The 18,613-nt window shown below is 38.3% G+C and overlaps 1 protein-coding gene across 3 annotated transcripts in view; it reads right to left on the bottom strand.

The window, feature by feature from the left end:
• The window catches only part of cfap61 (cilia and flagella associated protein 61), a 142,063-nt gene extending 123,528 nt beyond the window's left edge, over positions 1-18,535 (bottom strand). For 2 of the 3 annotated variants that reach the window (XM_031901802.1, XM_031901803.1), the window contains exons 1-8: positions 18,409-18,534; positions 14,681-14,846; positions 14,076-14,229; positions 13,919-13,995; positions 13,627-13,694; positions 12,803-12,929; positions 10,914-11,046; positions 5,887-6,040 (exon numbers count right to left, since the gene is read on the bottom strand). In XM_031901802.1, coding sequence (XP_031757662.1) covers positions 5,887-6,040; positions 10,914-11,046; positions 12,803-12,929; positions 13,627-13,694; positions 13,919-13,995; positions 14,076-14,229; positions 14,681-14,823 — 856 coding nt within the window. In that variant the 5' untranslated portion in view covers positions 14,824-14,846; positions 18,409-18,534. 3 annotated transcript variants of the gene reach the window in all.
• Positions 18,536-18,613: the final 78 nt, after the last annotated feature.

Below are 18,613 nucleotides of genomic sequence, written 5' to 3' on the forward strand. Positions count from 1 at the left end.
ATACAGAGGGCCTACAGGATGAGAACTGCATTGACATGCTGATATGGTTCTTGTTGAATGGGAAAAACAAACCTTCCCAATTAATATCTGTACAATTTTTGGCAGATATCGGTCAGGCAGGCCCATTGGTGGGATCCATACATGGAACAATAAGCTGCCAACTCAGTCGGTTTATGACCACACATTCTGATAAACATCAGTTTTGATAAACCCCTTTGCAGTCAGGTAAATGCTGCTAACAATCAGGAAACTTTTGATAAATAGGGAAAATATAGAAAAATTGGGAAATCATTCAGGATTTCTCAGTTTGATTTTATATATTTATTTCACCTTCATATTTATTTCATCTTAATATTTATAATCATTAATATGGTTGCTACCCAAAAAATTTAAGGGTTCCCTTGCATTAACAGAAGCAACTGCACTAAATTTGGAACAGGAGGAAGGCAGTGGCACCAAGCGCAACTACAGGGAAGTGCAATAAGTTTATGGTAACACAAGTACCTTTAAGGAATGCAGGGTCAGACTGGGCTGCTGGGGCACCGGGAAAAAAGCCAGTGGGCCCCAGTGGCCCAGACCTGATGCCCACAGGGTGCCCCACCGAGCCGCCGGTCTCCCTCCACAGACGTGCTGTAGGTACACACGCTGAGGTGGCGGGATTAGCCGGTGGTGGGGGGTGAAGAATATGGGGGTGCAGGGGCCCCTGAGGCAGAAGCCCTGGTGGGCCCTGCACCCCCCAGTCTACCCCTGAATGAATGGGATTTTTACTGCCACTGCAGTATGGTAATTAAATGACCCCTAGAAGAATTAATTCACATTTTTCATACTACAGATTCATTTAATGGTGAACTTTACCTTAAATACACAGTGGATCAATCTATATATATATATTTTTTTTCTTTTAAAAGTAAGAAAACCCTTAGTAAGTGTAAGTAAAGTGTAAGTAAAGTAAGCGCTATTGTAAGCTTTTTTGCAATTTAAAATTCATTATTTTTTTAAGATACAGGTATAGGACTCGTTATCCAGAATGCTCGAGACCAAGGGTATTCTGTATAAGGGGTCTTTCCATAATTTGGATCTCCATACCTTAAGTCTCCTAAAAAATCAATAAAACATTAATTAAACCCAATAGGACTGTTCTGCCCCCAATAAGGATTATTTATATCTTAGTTGGGATCAATTACAAGATACTGTTTTATTATTACAGAGAAAAGGGAAATCATGGGAGACGGGTTTTCCGTAATTCTGAGTTTTCTGGATAATGTGTTTCCGGATAAGGGATCCCATACCTGTACAAGATATTTAGTTAAACATGTACTTTTAATATTTATGAATTTTGTTACAAAAGCGCCACCTTCTGGTATGTTTCCAACCGTGATTCAGTCGAAGAACTTGCCAGAAGGAAATAAAATGGACCTGTTGTAATGTTCCTCTGTTAAGAAACACATTAAAAACAATAACTTTCCTCATGTCTTTTCTAAACAGAAAAACATCACAACAGCCCTTCTTTCTTCTGACTGGATCTGACAGTCCTTGACTGGATCACAATTGGAAACTAACCAGCAAGTGGTGCTAATATTAATAAAGGAATGGAACCTGTTATCGAGAATACTCTGGGTTTTCTGAATAACCTTTCTCTAATTTGGACCTCCTTAAGTCTGCTATAGTTGAGATCAAGTACAAGGTACTGTTTTATTATTACAGGGAAAAAGAAAATCAGATTTAAAAATTGAAATTATTCATTAAATTGAGTCACGTAATTCAGTAACGGATAAAGGATTTCTGGGTAATGGATCCTATAATTGTAGTGTATATTTCCATCAATATTAATATCTAAGAAAAAATAATTAATGTAATTTGCAAAAAATCTTAGAATAGCACTCATCAATTTTACATTCACTTATTTTAAAGGTTTACTTACCCTTTAAGGACCGCACACGTGATCATAAAATGTGGAATCTACTGCACAAGGAAAAACAAGCACTAAATGCTGCTCTGTAATTAGCTAATTAGCATTTTAGTTTTATTGTCAGTTTTATTTGTCATGAAAGCAGAAAGCAAATAATGAATGAGTCACACGTTTAATAAGGAGAATATTAAAATCTGCTTGGAGAAAAGAGAAAAAAGGCAGCTCTTTCAGGGAGGAAATTATCAGCGGGGCCCAAAGATGGCTCAGTGTGTTACCTAAAGGAAAATCTTTTGAATGACTTGGAAAACAGTATTTTGAACAAACTAATTCCTGACCTCACATCGAGTAGCCTCTAAATAACCATAATTATCTCCAGGCGTAAATGGCATATCGACAATATAGTTACAATTGATTTTTGCCTAATTACTTCTTGTTGTCATTCAACATGGATTTCTAAGAGGAAAACAATGACTACCTGTGGACAGTGCTGAGATTAGGGAAATGAAGCCACTGAAAGGGGAAAAAACATTGAGATAACGCATAATTCATCATGGGAATGTTTTATTTGGGGATTTTTAGTTCGATTATCATAAAGCACCCTTTAAGCTTTCCAAGAAGAAACCCTGTTAGGATCTTTCTGCTAAAGTGAGTCTTTCTGGAACTGACAGCTTTCTCAGTGACTTTTTTTTTCCTCTAATAAGAAATTATGAGATACACCTTTAGGGGTAGGGCTTAGAGAGCTTGGTTTGACTCCTGTATGTTACCATGTTCCATGATCATATAAAAGCATGAGACCTAGTGCTTTTATACAGGTCATGGAACTGCAAGGTGACTTCTAATATACTCGTGTTTTATAACAAGGGATACATAATTTATTATAATACACAAGTTTCAAAGAGTCATGTGACATAATTTACATCATTATGCACTGATTATAACTGGTGACATCCCTAGGCACCATTTATAAGCATATCATTTTCAGGACTTTTCATAGCTTTTGTATGGTATGGTACCTGTTATCCAGAAACCTGTTATCCAGAAAGTTCCAAATTATGGAAAAGCCATCTCCCATGGACCCCATATTAAAATAATTTTTAAAAATGATTTCCTTTTTTCTCTGTAATAATAAGACAGTACCTTGTACTTGAGACCAACTTCGATTAATTGATCCTTATTGGAGGCAAAATAATCATTCTGGGTTTAATCACTGTATAAATAATTTTTTAGTAGACTTAGGGGCAGATTTAGCGAAATTTGGAATCTGGAGCTTAATACATAAAAACTCACCCATGTTCTATTCATTCCTATGGGATTTTTAGAAGCGTATTTATCAAATAGTGAGTACTAACTTTCACCCATTGATAAATACACTTCTAAAAATCTCATAGGAATGAATAGAATGTGGGTGAGTTTTTATGTATTAAGCTCTAAACTCACATTTTGATAAATCTGCCCCTTAAGGTATGAAGATCCAAATTATTGAAAGACCCCCTTATATGGAAAACCCCAGGTCCCAAGCATTCTGCATAACAGGTCCCATACCTGTATTTTATATATATGTCTGTGTGTGTGCGTGTGTGTGCGTGTGTGTGTGTATAAAGCAATCTATCTGTACAGCACTCTGTTCCCAAAAACTGCTTCCTCCACATATAGAAGTAACTTTCAAGTGGATAGCACTCACATAAATGTCACATAAGTGTATTATACAAATAGTATGGTGATGTAATACTATTTGTATAACACACTTTAAAATTTACATAAGTGCTCAATTAGCTCTCAATGCATGACATTAAAACTGTACTTGAGGTGTTATTAATGCCATGTATAGATTTAAGTGATTAATATATTAATTATAGGAGCAAGTAGGGGTAATTTACAGAGAATTTCTATATGTGGAAAAGGAGCTTCCAACCATTTTGTACTGCAGGTCCAATTCACCAAGTGCAGACAATAATACAAAAGCACAGTTGAGGAAACCATTTTAAGTCTGAGATGGAGTATGCATGAACACAGTTTACAAAATCCTTAAAATCTGAAGAGGGCCTTGTTGTATGTATAGCTGCATAAATAGTATTATTATCCAGCGAAACTCTTCCCCCACTGGCCATTTCATTATGAAAGTGGGATCATGCTTACTTGCCTTTCATACCAATCAGGGAACTGTCCTTGTTCTGCTTACATATAAGACATCCATTCAAGACATTTATTGGTTTCCAAATCAATGGCTGGTCAGTATAATGCCCTTTTAATATGCTGCAGATTCAAAAGCACCATCAGAAGTGTCCCTAGACCATTAGCACTTGCTATTACATGAGAGGGGCTCTGATGTATTGCCAGGGCTCTGCTTAGCCGGCTTGATATATCAGTTATCAGTGTGTGCTGAATGTAACGGCTTGCTCCCATCGGCATTAGAATGCTTTTAAACTAAGGCCATTTTCTGTGGAATATTACATAAAAAATTAATTGATAGTGAACTATAAATAAGTAGAGGAGAATTCCGTCACTCTTTCCATCACAATAGCCTGCATACAGTAGAAGCAACCATGGCTGCGTGTTTTGTGTCTTTTGGCTCTGGTGCTCCACAAAGAAAACAAAAAGAGCTTTATCTGAGGAGGCTTTGCCTGTCTATTTTGCAGCTGTTGGTCCATTGTGCTCCGTTACTAAAAAGCGGAGAAAGGAATAATTGAGGCATGGCTGTGTTAAGTAGTTCCTATAATTGACACCCTGTTTTAAACAAATTGAAGGTGATATGTAAAAAAAAAGTAAGATGGAGTAATTCTGCCACAAAGACATTGCTCCAAATTGAATATAAAATAACTATGATGGCCTTCCTAGAAATCAGTGGGTTTCCTTTTACAGATAAGATGTTTTGCTTTAGATAAACCACTTGTATATATGCATTTATAAGGCTCTCTGTGTCCAGTTTATTTTATCCAGGCTTTTCCTTCCCAATGCAATAAAAATAATTCTCATCAGGATTTTTGTTGTTACTTTTGTGCACACAGTGAACAGAGGGCAGTGGTATTGCATGCAAATCCTTTGGTTTGAGAACTGATTGCACCGATATTCATTAGTGCCTTATAATTCCTTTGGGGAAAATCAGCAGCTAGATGGTGTGCAAAACAAACACATTATAAACTCATCAACAAGCATCTATAAAAGAGCTACCAACTCGCTTTTATGTCTGAGCCTCTCCATGTTTGTTGCCACTACTTTTCCGTTGGTGTTGTTTTCTGTTCAACTATAGCATGCATGCATGCTCTTTCCTTCCATGTTTATGGTAGGTTCAGTACCATCTACTCAAATGCCCATCTCTGTTGGGAGTAAGTCATTTAGAAGTTTACAAAAAAGTCAGGTGCATTGTCTTCCAATATTGATAGTAAAGAAGGAACTAATGTTTCAAATTGTATAAAGCTTTTTATGTGCTTGACCCCAAATTCATGCTGTGGGCTCTAAAAAAATGACTCTAAAGATGGACGGAGAGTGGCATAAAAATACAGTGAAAGACACCAGTGATTACATCTGCGATACCCACTGCTTTTACGGTCTTTCAGATTAATTGCTAATTATTTGCTAATCACTATTAGAACAAGGGATTCCCTAGCTTTTGGGATCCATGGGTGTGTGGGTGAGGTTAGGGTGCAAAAGTGTAAGCCTGGGACAGCACAGGTGACAAGTTCATCCAGCAAAGCCCTGTATAAGGGTTAAAACCCACAAGCGTTTTTCATTAAATTTTGTGCGACAGATTTAATCTGACTCTTCATGCAGCAGCACACAACATCATGCAACAGCACAAGATTTTATAGGATCCTACAAAATCTGATCTCCATAGGATCAATCATTCAAATAAAGAAGCACAGTACAATGTAGAGGTCATACAGTAAATTTGTAGTTTGGTCATCCCCTAACTGTAACATTTGCATATAAATGCGGTTATATGATTTTTCTCTTAGGTTAGTGATATAAAGCGACCATACCTTTCTCAATGCTTGTTTTTTCACTTGCATATAAAATATCATCAGGATGTGGCTTGCACAGTCCATGAAAAGGCCCCAAGTCGAAGCAGCTCTGCAGCAGTCTGGCGTTAATCTCAGAACTCACACTCATAAAGCCCACAGCTTTGCCCTTATCCTGCAAAAAGATACATAAAATACTTTTTTTTCCAAAAAACTCTATAATGCCTCACCTCAAACAGATTTACTTTCTTTATTATTCACAATGCTAAACAGTAGCAAACATACACAGCATTTTATAACAGGTGAATATTTATGTATTAAATACACATGCACACATATGTAAATAGTATATTTTCTTCACAATGCAGGAAAAGAATATATTTTCAAGTAATATAGATCCAGAACATGACATTTATGCCTTAATGCCGACACAGATAAGTGAAACCTCATTTAAGACAAGTGCAAAAGTGGGCATGCTAAAATGGGCACAGAATACACACAATAGCTACTGATGCTATTCATTGAAAGTATCTGCTCTTTCTTGCAGTTATGCTGAGCATCAGTGTACCTCTCCTGCCTCTTATGATGATTTATCAGCAAGTGTGCCTATGCACTCTGGGGACCCCTGAAGCTACGGCCACCATGGATGTAAAGGCAATTCCAGCTTTTCCACAGTAAGTTGCTCCAATACCTGATACAAACTTGCGCCTAGTGAATCAGATGCTAAAGCCATTTTTAATATTCACTTACACACTATGATGTTTGCTGTAACCTGTGCTGTTCTCATTGTGATGCTGTCATCACAATGAGAACCACATATGGTGAATTGCATCTGAAAACTGCACTTTGCCAGATAATTAAATGCACCTAATGGGGCAAGTTGCACTACATAAGGCACCCTCTTGTTTGCTAAATAAGCCACCCTTGGATTGCCTCTAGCTTGTGGGTCATTCAAACTGTGCTAACTGAGGAATGCAAGGGGGCACAGTGCTGGAGTGCCCTGTACTGGTCCTTATGACAGCTGGAAATGTTATTATTCAACCAACAAATATATTTTTTTCTATCTGTAATATTGGTCTGTAGGCGCCAAAGTCTGAGCTTTCAGGAGGAGCCAGCACTACACATTAGAACTGCTTTCAGGTAACCTATTGTTTCTCCTACTCCCATGTAACTGGAGGAGTCCCAAGCCAGACTTGGATTTCATACTATTGAGTGCTATTCTGAGGGGGGTGATATCACTCCAACTTGCAGCGCAGCAGTAAAGTGTGACTGAAGTTTATTAGAGCACAGGTCACATGGCTGTGGCACTCTGGGAAATGAAGAATATGGCTAGCCCCATGTGAAACTTCAAAATTAAATAGAATAAATCTGTCTGTTTTTTAGAAAATGGATTTCAATGCAGGATTCTTCTAAAGGAGCTCTATTAACTGATGCATTTTAAAGAAAACATATTTTCCCATAAAAGTATTCCTTTAAGTGCATGGGGAGATTAAAGCTGCCAATTTGGACCCTTCTGTATGAGTTGGCAGCTTATCTGCGCATGTATGGGACTCTCCAATGGGCCTGTCTGACCGTTATTGGTCAAAAATTGGACAGATATTGATTCAGGCAAGTTATAAAATCCTATCAGGGCCAGGACCTCATTGGCTTGTTGATGCGGTCCAACAGCATGCATTATAGCGTTGTTGTGATCCGATTGTTTGGTTTAAGGTCCAAACTGGTCAGCCTGACCTTGATATGCCTACCTCAAGGTGGGGCATATCATGGAAAGATCAGCTTATTTTGCGACCTCCTCAAACATGCAGATCTTTAAAAGTATGGCCAGCTTCAAACAATTGTTTTTAGCCCTTAGCAATCCTGCAGTTGTCCCTGGACCTTTAAAAAATATTTTTTTTTAAAAGGAAAAGAAAGAAACCATCATAAAACATAGCATTTAACATCTAAAAACGTAGTTGCCCTAATATGCACAAATGGAAGCTGGTGTTAAAAAAAGGAAATAAAAAGGGAAAACATAAAAGCTAAAGCAGGAATTATTATAATATGGAAACTGTAATTTTTATTGCAGAACTAAATTGAGAGATGTGTTCTCCTAAAGTAGCCTCCACTCACACAGCTGCTGTGCAAAGGCACTAAGGGAAGCATCCAAAATAAACAGACTCATTTTGTGCTCTTCCAAAGCCTGTTCCTGTCCGTGTCGAGTGCATGAACAAAAGCTGAGGCGTTGCAGTTGCCTGGCTGCTCTCTAATTTTGGGGCTGGTGCTCAGCAGAGGCTGATTAACCAATCCATCTACCATATGTGCAAAGACCACTTGCCAGCTTCATTCTCGGCAGGGAAAATTGGCGCTAGCCTTGGCTTTGCGTTGTCTATCCAATCCACAGCAGTTCTGGTGAGGCTCTGCTGTTATGGCCTGTCACTGCCTATTCCAGGGCATACAACGCGTGACAGGAATCTGTTATTAATTGCTTTGCTGTTTGCAGTATGCTATTACAGTAATGGCTGATTGTCAGTTTTAATTAGCTCTAAAACAACATGCAATATACATATGGCTATTAAAGTCTGTAATAATAATATATTACAAGCCTCTGCGCTAATTTTCCTGAGCCGCCATCTAGGAGTAAAGTATGTCAGCTTCCAGCTCTGGAAAGTGCTATGCCGGGGAACAGGCCAAATTGATATTAATTGTATTAATATTTTCTAATTGCGAAGCAAGACATTGGGCTAGCTGGTGTACTAGATTGCACAAACACTCTCCTAATACTCTCTAAAACATATGACATTTACTAAGTAGTTGATAGTGTTGTTAATGGTGCTCCAATAAGAAATTTAGCCGGCACAACGAGTGTAATGCAAACGGGGCTTAGCCCCTGCATGTTTATTCAAGACAGAAACTTTGCTGTCTTCAATAAACATGCAGGGGCTAAGCCCCACTTGCATCACACTCGTGCCGGCTAAATTTCTTATTGGACTGCGTTGGGAGCACTGACTCTCTGGGCCCTGCAACGAATATTAAGTATTGGAGGAGGTAAGGGTGTGATGGTGGAACTTTTTCTTCTGTTAATGGTGCTCCAACCATAGATTCCTGTTGTTTTTCCAGACAGCATCAATACTGGTGCAAAATTTGCATGAAGCTTTAATATGTGCAAAATTGTTCATAGGTGCAAATTTGGCCATCATGTGGATCGCCATGTTCCATTACATGCCATTATTTTGTGTGTGTTGTTCAGCACAGGGCTTACTTGTGCCTACACTTTTGTGTATGCTCCTGAAAATAGTGGTGGCTCAGGTGTGGCAGATAGAAAAATACTGATGCTTTCAGGGATGCCAAATTAGATTTTTACACTTAATACTACAAAGCAACTTGATTAAATGACCTCTACGTTTTTGGTAATTATACTGTTAGATCTCTTGAATGCACGAAAACCTAGATTTTTTAGTGTTAAACTTGCAATTTGAATTATGGTTCAAAAGCTTGAATGTCTGATATTTATTAAGTGCAAAAAAACCCCAAAAACTTGAATGTAAAACTTTGGCATCTTAAAGCGTTTCGAGTTTATGCAGAAGTCAATGGGAGTTGTCCTAGGCAAAGTCAAGCAATACTTTCAAGTTTGTAAATTCACAAATTCAAGGTATTTGAGTTTCTTTAATTAATGGAGTATTCCATATAAATAAGCAAGCATTCCAATTTTGTTAAAAATGCGAGTTTATTCAAATTAGAAAAACACTCTTGAATTCACAAACTCAAAAATTGATAAATAAGCCCATAAGGATTTGCCAGGATTAATGTATAATAAGTAAAAAACATCCATGCATTACTAACATGAATAGCAGTTATTATTCAACAAACATGTTACGGAGGTATTTTCCGCACATTGGCCATCAGGATTCCCACATTAGGCTATGATGAGGTATTTCCAAGCGTTTTGGCACCCACCCGTAAGCTATAAATTACGCAGGTGGCTAAACGGTCCATCTGACATTACCTTAATAATAAACAGCAAGCTTGGTAGCAGCACTCAGTGCCAGGCAGCTGCTGCAGCAGCATAAAATTAGCACTTGATTCAAGTTAATTCTGCTGTTTTAGAAATAACTAGTTATACCAGATAATAACCTTCCAAAAAGAGAGCAAATAGGAAAGACAAAGACTACAATTAAAATTTTTTGCATGGAAAGAGGCTCTTAAAATCAACAAATATGTATACATAAAAGTAAAATATAATTTGTTTATAACATTCTCATTCCTACACCAGTGCAGGTGACAAGGGTGGCCATGTTTTGGAATTTTTCGTTGAAAGGAAGAATGCCTTCTAACAATACATAAATATAGTGTTTGATTCAAATAGCAAATTGATGGCAATTTGAGAGTCAGAAGTCACAAGTATACAACCCCCCCCACATTTGTTGCATTTGGTCTACTCCCAGGATGTTTTAGAAAGACTGATAAAAAAGAATCTGTGTCTTTTTTACCTTCACTTAATATGCAGCTGGAATTATTAACAGTGCAGTTGTTATGCTAAAATAGTTACAACTTTATTTTCAATAAAAGTTAACACAAAGTAACAAATATACATAATGGAAAACTGTCCTCAAATAGACTTTTTAGACTTAATTCTACTAGACACTGTCTTCAAATAGGACCTAAGTGTAGTATCTAAGTGTAATGTTAGCCCTAATGAAGAGAATGTAAGGTAGAATCACAGGGAGGCTCCATATTATTCTGGTGTCTCGGGCATCTCCTGTGCAATTCAAGGCAAGTACATGTCAAGTACAGATCTTATTTGCCAAGTTCTATACTGCACATTTGCTCAGCCTCAGTAGGCACAGGGGATGCCTAAGACACCAGAACAATATGGTGGCACCTCCCAGTGATTCTTATCTTTAATTCTATTATTCTATGATGGAACAATACAGAGGTGCAGCGCTCTGAGGAAAAGTACCCCAGCCAGTTAATTTTATGAAGAACATTCAAGAGTAGGGTGTAAGCCACTAGAATCACTGGGGAGTGCTTAACAATTATTTTACTTTTGTTCTCCTTTAAAGAAAACTCACCTCACTAACAATAGCGTGGCTCTGCTCATCTTGAGCTTCGATCAGCTCTGCAAGGAAGAATTCCCCATATGTAGCTTTAAGGGTATCATTGTGACGCATAAAAATCGGTATCAGATCATCATAATCTTCCACTCTAAAAGAAATTGAGAAAAAGTCTACAATCTATTTTACAATAATTCACATTTTATCCTAGAATATTTAAACCGAGGCAAAAAATTATATGCATTACCATCCCAAGTGCAGAATGCAAAGCACAAATACACATGCTCACTGTTTTTAAACCCCAATGCAGAGGTCCCCGATCAAATTTTGTGCACAGCAACTTGTTTTAACAAAAAGATCAATGGTATCAATGTTGGTATGAATTGCACCTTTTATGGCTTGGCAATGTTTGTTACATTGAAATGGCATTAACTTGCTATTCATTAGGTGCAAATCAGTTGTGTGTGTAGACACAGCATGCAAAAGAGCCCTCAAAATAACTCCTAGGACACACTTGTATTCATGCACCCTCTACTATGCACCTTATTCATTAAAGCAGGAACAAGCTGCATTTTAGTGCAAAGCTCACTTTTTACCTCTTTGCACTGGTGCTTGGGTTCATAAATGAGCTCTATAATGTGCAAGACCCAGGAAACATAATGGAATAATGCCAAGGATTCCAGTAGCAACTGGCAGCCCCTTACAATGTGGTACCAAGGAGCTAAGCTCACATGAAGTTAGGTATTTGCATGAACAGACACTAAATTGTAAAACACCGAGATTTTAGTGTTTAAAACATCTTGCTCGATTTTGCCATTAATTTTCTAAGTTTTTGAAACTAAAGATTACTTTTAATTTAATAAACTGGGGAACTAGTGTGCCACATGTGACTTTTGCTTTGGATTGCACTTGGTATGCAAAAGAGATACTTTTCTTAATTTATATATATATATATATATAACATTTTATTCTGCTGCTTCATACCAGCGTTATAACAGTTGTTTATGCTGTCACTTAAAGAAATGTTTAGAACTTGAGTGACCTCTGGTGGTGGAACTCCCTACTAATGTTACCAGTGGATGAGTAAGAACAGCGAGGCAATTATATTTAACACTGTACAAATGAAATCCACATTCTGCGGCTGATAGATGGTCACTGTAAACTACCTATTGTTTTATTTGTTACTCATTGTATTACTTTTTTTTTAGAAATATCAATAAGAGAAAAGAAAGTTCAATTTTTATACCAAGTCACATGTTCCAGCTATTAATGAAAATAGTGAAAACGTTCATAAGCAGAGAAGCTCCAGCACTTTTTTTAATAGTTTTTTATTCAAAAAGTTGCTATAGAAAATGGGCATGGGAGTAGGAAGTGTATAGGGACCATAATGGCACTGATATATGAGATGGTGCAGAAAGACAAAGGTTCCAGCACAGTAACGTATAATAAGCTGCTCATTGTATGCTGATAAGACATTTTAGGCCAATTGATCTACAGCAGCTATTCCCAGTTGCACCCTGACAGCTTTCATCTTCCTTTAACCCTGCTCACACTTTGGTAAGATCTGTCACTCTCAAGGACAGTGATCCCCAACATGTTGCTCATCACGCACTTTGTTGCTAATGTTGCTTTCAGTGGCATCAAAGAAGGTGTCCATTTTTACAATTCTTGTTGAAGGCAAGTTTTGGAAGCACAGAGACACAGTTTTACTCCAAGCAGAGCCTCCTGCAGCCCATCAGTGTATATGGGACTACCAGATAGCCAATCAGCCCTTGGCATCCCCAAAGAACTTTTTCTCAAGCTTGTGTGGCCCACCAACACTTTTTACATCTGAGTGTGGCAGAAGTACTAAGTGTTGCTCAATTTATTTATAGAACTCATTGCACTTTCTAAAATAAGTTAATTACCTTGCATTCCGGACATACAGCTGTGGACAGTGGTTGTGCCTATGACACATGTACAGAGAATGCTGCTTTGCAAGAGCTGATGCAGACACGATTTTTGTCTGCTGAAACACTGACCCTAAAGCCAAACCTATAAATACAAAATTAAAGACAAGGTTAAACAGAGGCAGGCCAAGAGCTAATGGGGCCCAAGGCAACCATGCACATTTTTCAGTATTAAAATTAACTCAGCACCCATACTTACTGATTTGTGAGGTTACCTTTTTTATGTTATTTAACATCATGCTAAGCTCCAGTGGCAATAAATACAGCTTTGGTAGAGCAGAGGCACCAGAGACATGTGTGCGATATAATCCACAATCAAAGAAGTGATCAAAGTTCAGTATATGACTCTAGAGATTTTTTTTCGCATTGATTTTGGTGCAGTTGTTGATCTGATATATTGATCTGTCACACTTGAGTAAATGGACTCCCAAGCACTAGCAAATCTGCAGTTTAACTTCCAATATCTCTGCTATTCTAGCATGCAGGAGGAGTCTGCATTTTGTAATTTCACAATAACAAGTATGGCAGCTCATCAGTTTCAGACTGGGGTGTCTGGGGCCTACTGGGCTACCACCTTACCAACATCTTGTGGCTGTTATTGGGGGGGTCTATCTGCCCTGGGTCAGAAGGGCCATGCTTTTTTTTCCTGGTGTCCCGTTGGCCCATTGTGACCCTGCAGCTCATCTATATCACTTTTTTCACCCTTAGCAGTTTTAGCTCCGTATTTATATCAAACGGCTGTGCTTTCAAAAAAGCCTAAAATAACGTCTGTCTGAACTTACCAAGTGCTTCATCCCGTGGAGCTGTAAGACATATAAAGTGCAGATATGGGGCTGTATTGAACACCACCCTGCAATTAGGGATATAGGATGTTAGTAATTGTAGGATACATGTATATAAAACTAGACTGTGGCAGAAGGCTAGCCGAAGTAATAAATTCACAGCAGATCCAAGTTTAATAAATTAAAAAAACAAACATTAAAATATAATGTGAGCACAAATTATAACACAATAAAATGGTTAGGATGAAATGGAAATACATCCTTGGAGTAGTTACTCATTAGAGACACTTACCGTATGATCTCCTGAATACACTGCTCAGAATATTCGTCTTTGGCCACAAAAAGGTGCAGAAACAGTGTGTTCAGAGGCTGGAATTTAAAGTAAAGTTATTAGTGAGCATCAGAAATGAATGGCACAATCATTAAACAGAGAATAGGCTGGTACACACTGTGCAATTGCTCAGCTCTTCATAGTGTGTAGGCAGCTTTTCCTCCCACTCTGCCTGATCCACAATATCGCAGTTTGGATAATCCAAGAGGACAGCATTGGCCACCACACCATTTTTTGCACTGTAGACGGTCACAGCCAAGTTTGCTTTCTCCCTACAAAAAATAAAAACAACTTCAGCATATAATTTGGTAATACAAACAGGGCCAGGGGCTATCTAAATATTACAGAAGCATATCACTTAATGTGCTTGGCCCAGATTGTGAAATAAGCAGGTCTAAAAGTACTGCACTCCAGCAACAATTTGGCAGTGAAGTTGTTTTCTAACCAAAGGAACATTAGAAAACTTTAGTCTTCGTCTTCTGAAATTTTCTACCAAACTGTAAGACCAGCTGACAGAACTGACAGATGGCGCTGTTGTGCCAATTTCATAATATTAGCAAAAACTAAAAAAATACATAAGCTAGTGTAATATCTCTTTAGTGGCAAAAATACCAGAACATTTACTGATGGGGGAGAAATGCTATACATATTTCCTCAAGCAAATGTCATTAATTTGGATTTAACGTATCACTATAGCAAAATGTCGGCCAGACAAATACATACAGCAGATATATGACATTGACTCTCCCAAATATCCTTTCTGTGGTGGTTGTTTTTCGCTTAATGATGCCATGAACATCTAGTGATTCTGTTCTTCTGACAGTAACAAAGTCCTTTCTTCCACTTGATGAAGTTAAAGTTATCATGATGATAAATAGCGATATGTAATCTGGATCCAAATACAGAGAATGCGGAAAGATTAAAATCAAAGCAACAATCATGCAAGCATATTTACACACTGGCAATGATAACAAAGTGGCAAAGTGATATACAGAAGAGTAAGGCCCCCGAGCGTCACTGCATATGTAAAGGACCATACAGAAAAACTTTCATGCATGCAAGGTCGGACTGAGGGGTAAAGGGCCCACCAGGGCTCCCGCCCCAGGGGCCCTGCAGGTGCCCGCGCCCATCCCGGTGTCCCGGAGGCCCAGTCCGACCCTGCATGCATGTGTCAATTACAGAGTGAATTCCCTGCTCCCTGTAATACCTGTGAGCAGCATTTGGATGGAGGCACTTTTGCTCTTTGAACTGTACTGTGCCTTCTAGTGGTTAGCTCTCACTACACATGAAGGGAGGAATTTACTAACTTTTGTATTCCTTCTTTTTTCACGTGTTTTTTTGTGCTAAATTGAATTTGTAGTGTACAAAAAAACACAACTTTTTCATGATTTATTAAGTTGAAAAAAACACGAAAAGCACTAATATAAATCTTTAACATTTAAAAGCTGGTGAGGTCATGTAGAAGGCAATGGGTGCTGTAAATTGTAACAGTCTTTATTTAATTTGTGGTTTCAGAGGTTTTTGGGGTTTTTTTTTCAGTCCACAAAGATTTATGGCAAAATGCAAAAACCACGAAAAATTTGTGGTTTTCATGTACTTTTTGATTTTGTTCTGCATTTTAATTTATTTGTGCTTTTTCAGTTTGGATCTTATAATAAATGTCTAGACAATCGTGGTTTTTGTGAAAATTAGTTGTTTCATAAATCTTTAAAACCGTGAATGGACCTCTAATAATCAGAGGACATACCTTTGCAATGCAGAATCTGCCCAGTGGGGACTCAGATACATAGGCAGATACATAGGCAGCAAAAATGCCTCACTGAACTCTCAGGGTGGAGATACATATTGAGGGCAGTATTTGCTTTGCACCACTGCAGTTACTATAGGATCCAGACATTGGCTTCTGTCTTTATAAAGGTCAAGAAATGGTTGTACAAAAGGCAATATTGTAAAAAAAAAAACAACACACCGCTGACTTTAGAGTGCCTATTACATAGTTACAAAGAGCTGATTTATGCTTTCTAACAAACTGCAGCCTTATGTAAAACTGCATGCATTTCTGTGAGTCTTGTATTCTGTCTCTATGCACATGTTAACAGACAATACACTATGGGGGGTGCTACTTGATAGATAATGATGCTACAAGTGATGTCACAGTCAGTGGAAACCAGTGGCATTTCTAGGGCTACTGATGCTTACAGCTCCACCAGTGTTGCCCCTCTTACCTGCCCTGAGCTTACCTCTTTGGAGCGGGTCAAGGGAGGCAGCATTGTGAGTTCAGTGAGCACTTTTGAGCTCTCTGCACTAAAAGAGCTAATTTCTGTTTTAAAAGTTGGAAAATCGTCTCTTAAAATTACCAGAGGCAGTTTTCAGATAACTGGCCACTCACTGGCACCTGAAGCAAGGTTCTCATCTTGCCTCATGGCAGGACCGGTCTGGTGGCTACATATAAACCTAGCCTGAAAATCAAACTCACTGACAAAAAGTTTCACTTCTTTCTGAAGTGAATGATATTCTAGCAACTACGTGTCATTACAGGAAAAGCCTAGATCACCTTACATGTAGAAAAACAATGAGGTGACTTTAATATAAAGTGCAAGTGCTTATTTTATAATTAATAAATAATAATAAACTGTGTTTTAGCCTAAAAATTCACAAGGCTAAACTTGCTAAAATAGGTGCACTAATAAATTAATTTGCTTAGATCAAAAATCCAAAAATTTATGTGATAATGATAAAGTAATTTAATGTTCTGTGTTGTGAGTTATGCTTAATGCCTAAAATGTCTTCTTTTTTTTTAAATTGCTTTTATTTTCCTTTTTTCAAAGAAAACAAAGTATAGATGGTAAAATGTCTTAATGTCCTACATGTATTGATATCTGGTGAGTGCAGGGAGAGGACCTTTTGTCTTTGTGTTAATTCTGTGATCACACGATCGTTGCACCCCTGCTTCATTAAAAATTGGTAAACCATTCTGCAACAATATATATTTTATATAAAGATTATTAAAATATAAGACCATAGTGTGCAATGCTGCTTGAGTGCAGCTATGCAGTTGACTACATATATTGACTACATATATATATATATATATATATACACACACGTAGGTCTTATGATGATAAGGAAACTTTTACTGCCAATGGAACTATTGGCAATAAAAGTTTCCTTATCATCATAAAGCTGGCCATACACGCACCGATACTATCGTACGAAACCTTGTTTCGTACGATATTCGGTGCGTGTATGGCATGTCGGCGAGTCGACCGATATCGCAGGAAGCTGCTGATATCAGACGACTCGCCGATCGGCCAGGTTAGAAAATTTTGATCGGGCGCCATAGAAGGCGCCTGACCAAAATCTGCCGTCAGGGCTGAATCGGCAGAAGGAGGTAGAAATCCTATTGTTTCTACCTCCTTATCTGCTGTTTCAGCCCTGACTGTGTGTGGCGGATCTGACGATGTGTCGCACGAAACATCGTTAGATCGCCACGTGTATGGCCAGCTTAAGACCTGCATGAGTGGCTTCCAATTTTCCCTTATTCGCTACTACTTGAAGACTGCATCCAGGCATAACAAGCTTCCTTAAATGTGACTGCCGGCAGCTCCTGTTTCCATATATATATATGGAATTTTTTCAATAAAAACATTTTTTTCTTTTGCATCAAACCCCTGTGTGTGTGGCATTCTTTCTATTATATATATATATATATATATTACCAGAGGGGTGGCACATGGCTTTAATTATATACCCAGGTGCATGGTAAAAACATAACACATACAAAAAAGACCAGCAACACTGGGATTTCTGTGCAAATCAAAAAAGTATATTTAAATGTACATATACAGCCAACGTGACGTTTTGGTCCTCCCTAGTACCCTTTCTTTAAATGCACATTTCAATATACTTAACTCATGATCCATAGCACACAAGCTAATGTCTGCTCAGGTAAGGTCTTGGCTCTCAGATCATGAAGGTGCAGGTGAAATAATACAAATAATGAAAGCCCTTAGGAGTCAGCACCCCAGAACACGTCAAAGTGTATTTTAAAAGACTATAACAGAAAAGTATATCAAATTGTAGAGAGTTCCAGAACCTTAACGTGTTTCATTGGGCTAAACTGTATTTACTCAAAGGCAAATGTTCATAATATGTGCAGGTTCCATTTTCAATAACAAAGACAGAACAGGCGGACACAATGCATAAATAATTAATATCAGCATTTACAGATAGTGTTCATTTACTAACATACTAGTTGGTGCTGAACTTTGCGCCAGTGCAGAAACCCTAGCACCCAATCAGCAGTTAGCGCCGAGGGGCTCTTTGCCCAATGCTTAGCGGCGCACAGTGGTCACGCAAGGCCGGCTGTGGGTTCCAGACCCATACATGTTATTTTCACTATTCATGCTAAATCCAAGGTTATACAGCACGATATGCAGCTTCCCTGTTACCTGTCAGGAAGCTCAGTGGGTTCGGTCACTTGTGCAGGCAGCAGCTGTAAGGCATTCGCTCAGGATCAGGACGCGATACTCGGTTGCTATGGACACGGGACTGGGCGTGACATTCATCAGGGGCGGTCACCGAAACCAGCAAAAGTCCTACGGAGACTATTACGTAGCACGTAAAACCAACGCTACGTCATTACGCCCCGTCTTG

The sequence above is a fragment of the Xenopus tropicalis genome, chromosome 5, assembly GCF_000004195.4.
Source record: "Xenopus tropicalis strain Nigerian chromosome 5, UCB_Xtro_10.0, whole genome shotgun sequence".
Lineage (NCBI taxonomy): Eukaryota > Metazoa > Chordata > Amphibia > Anura > Pipidae > Xenopus > Xenopus tropicalis.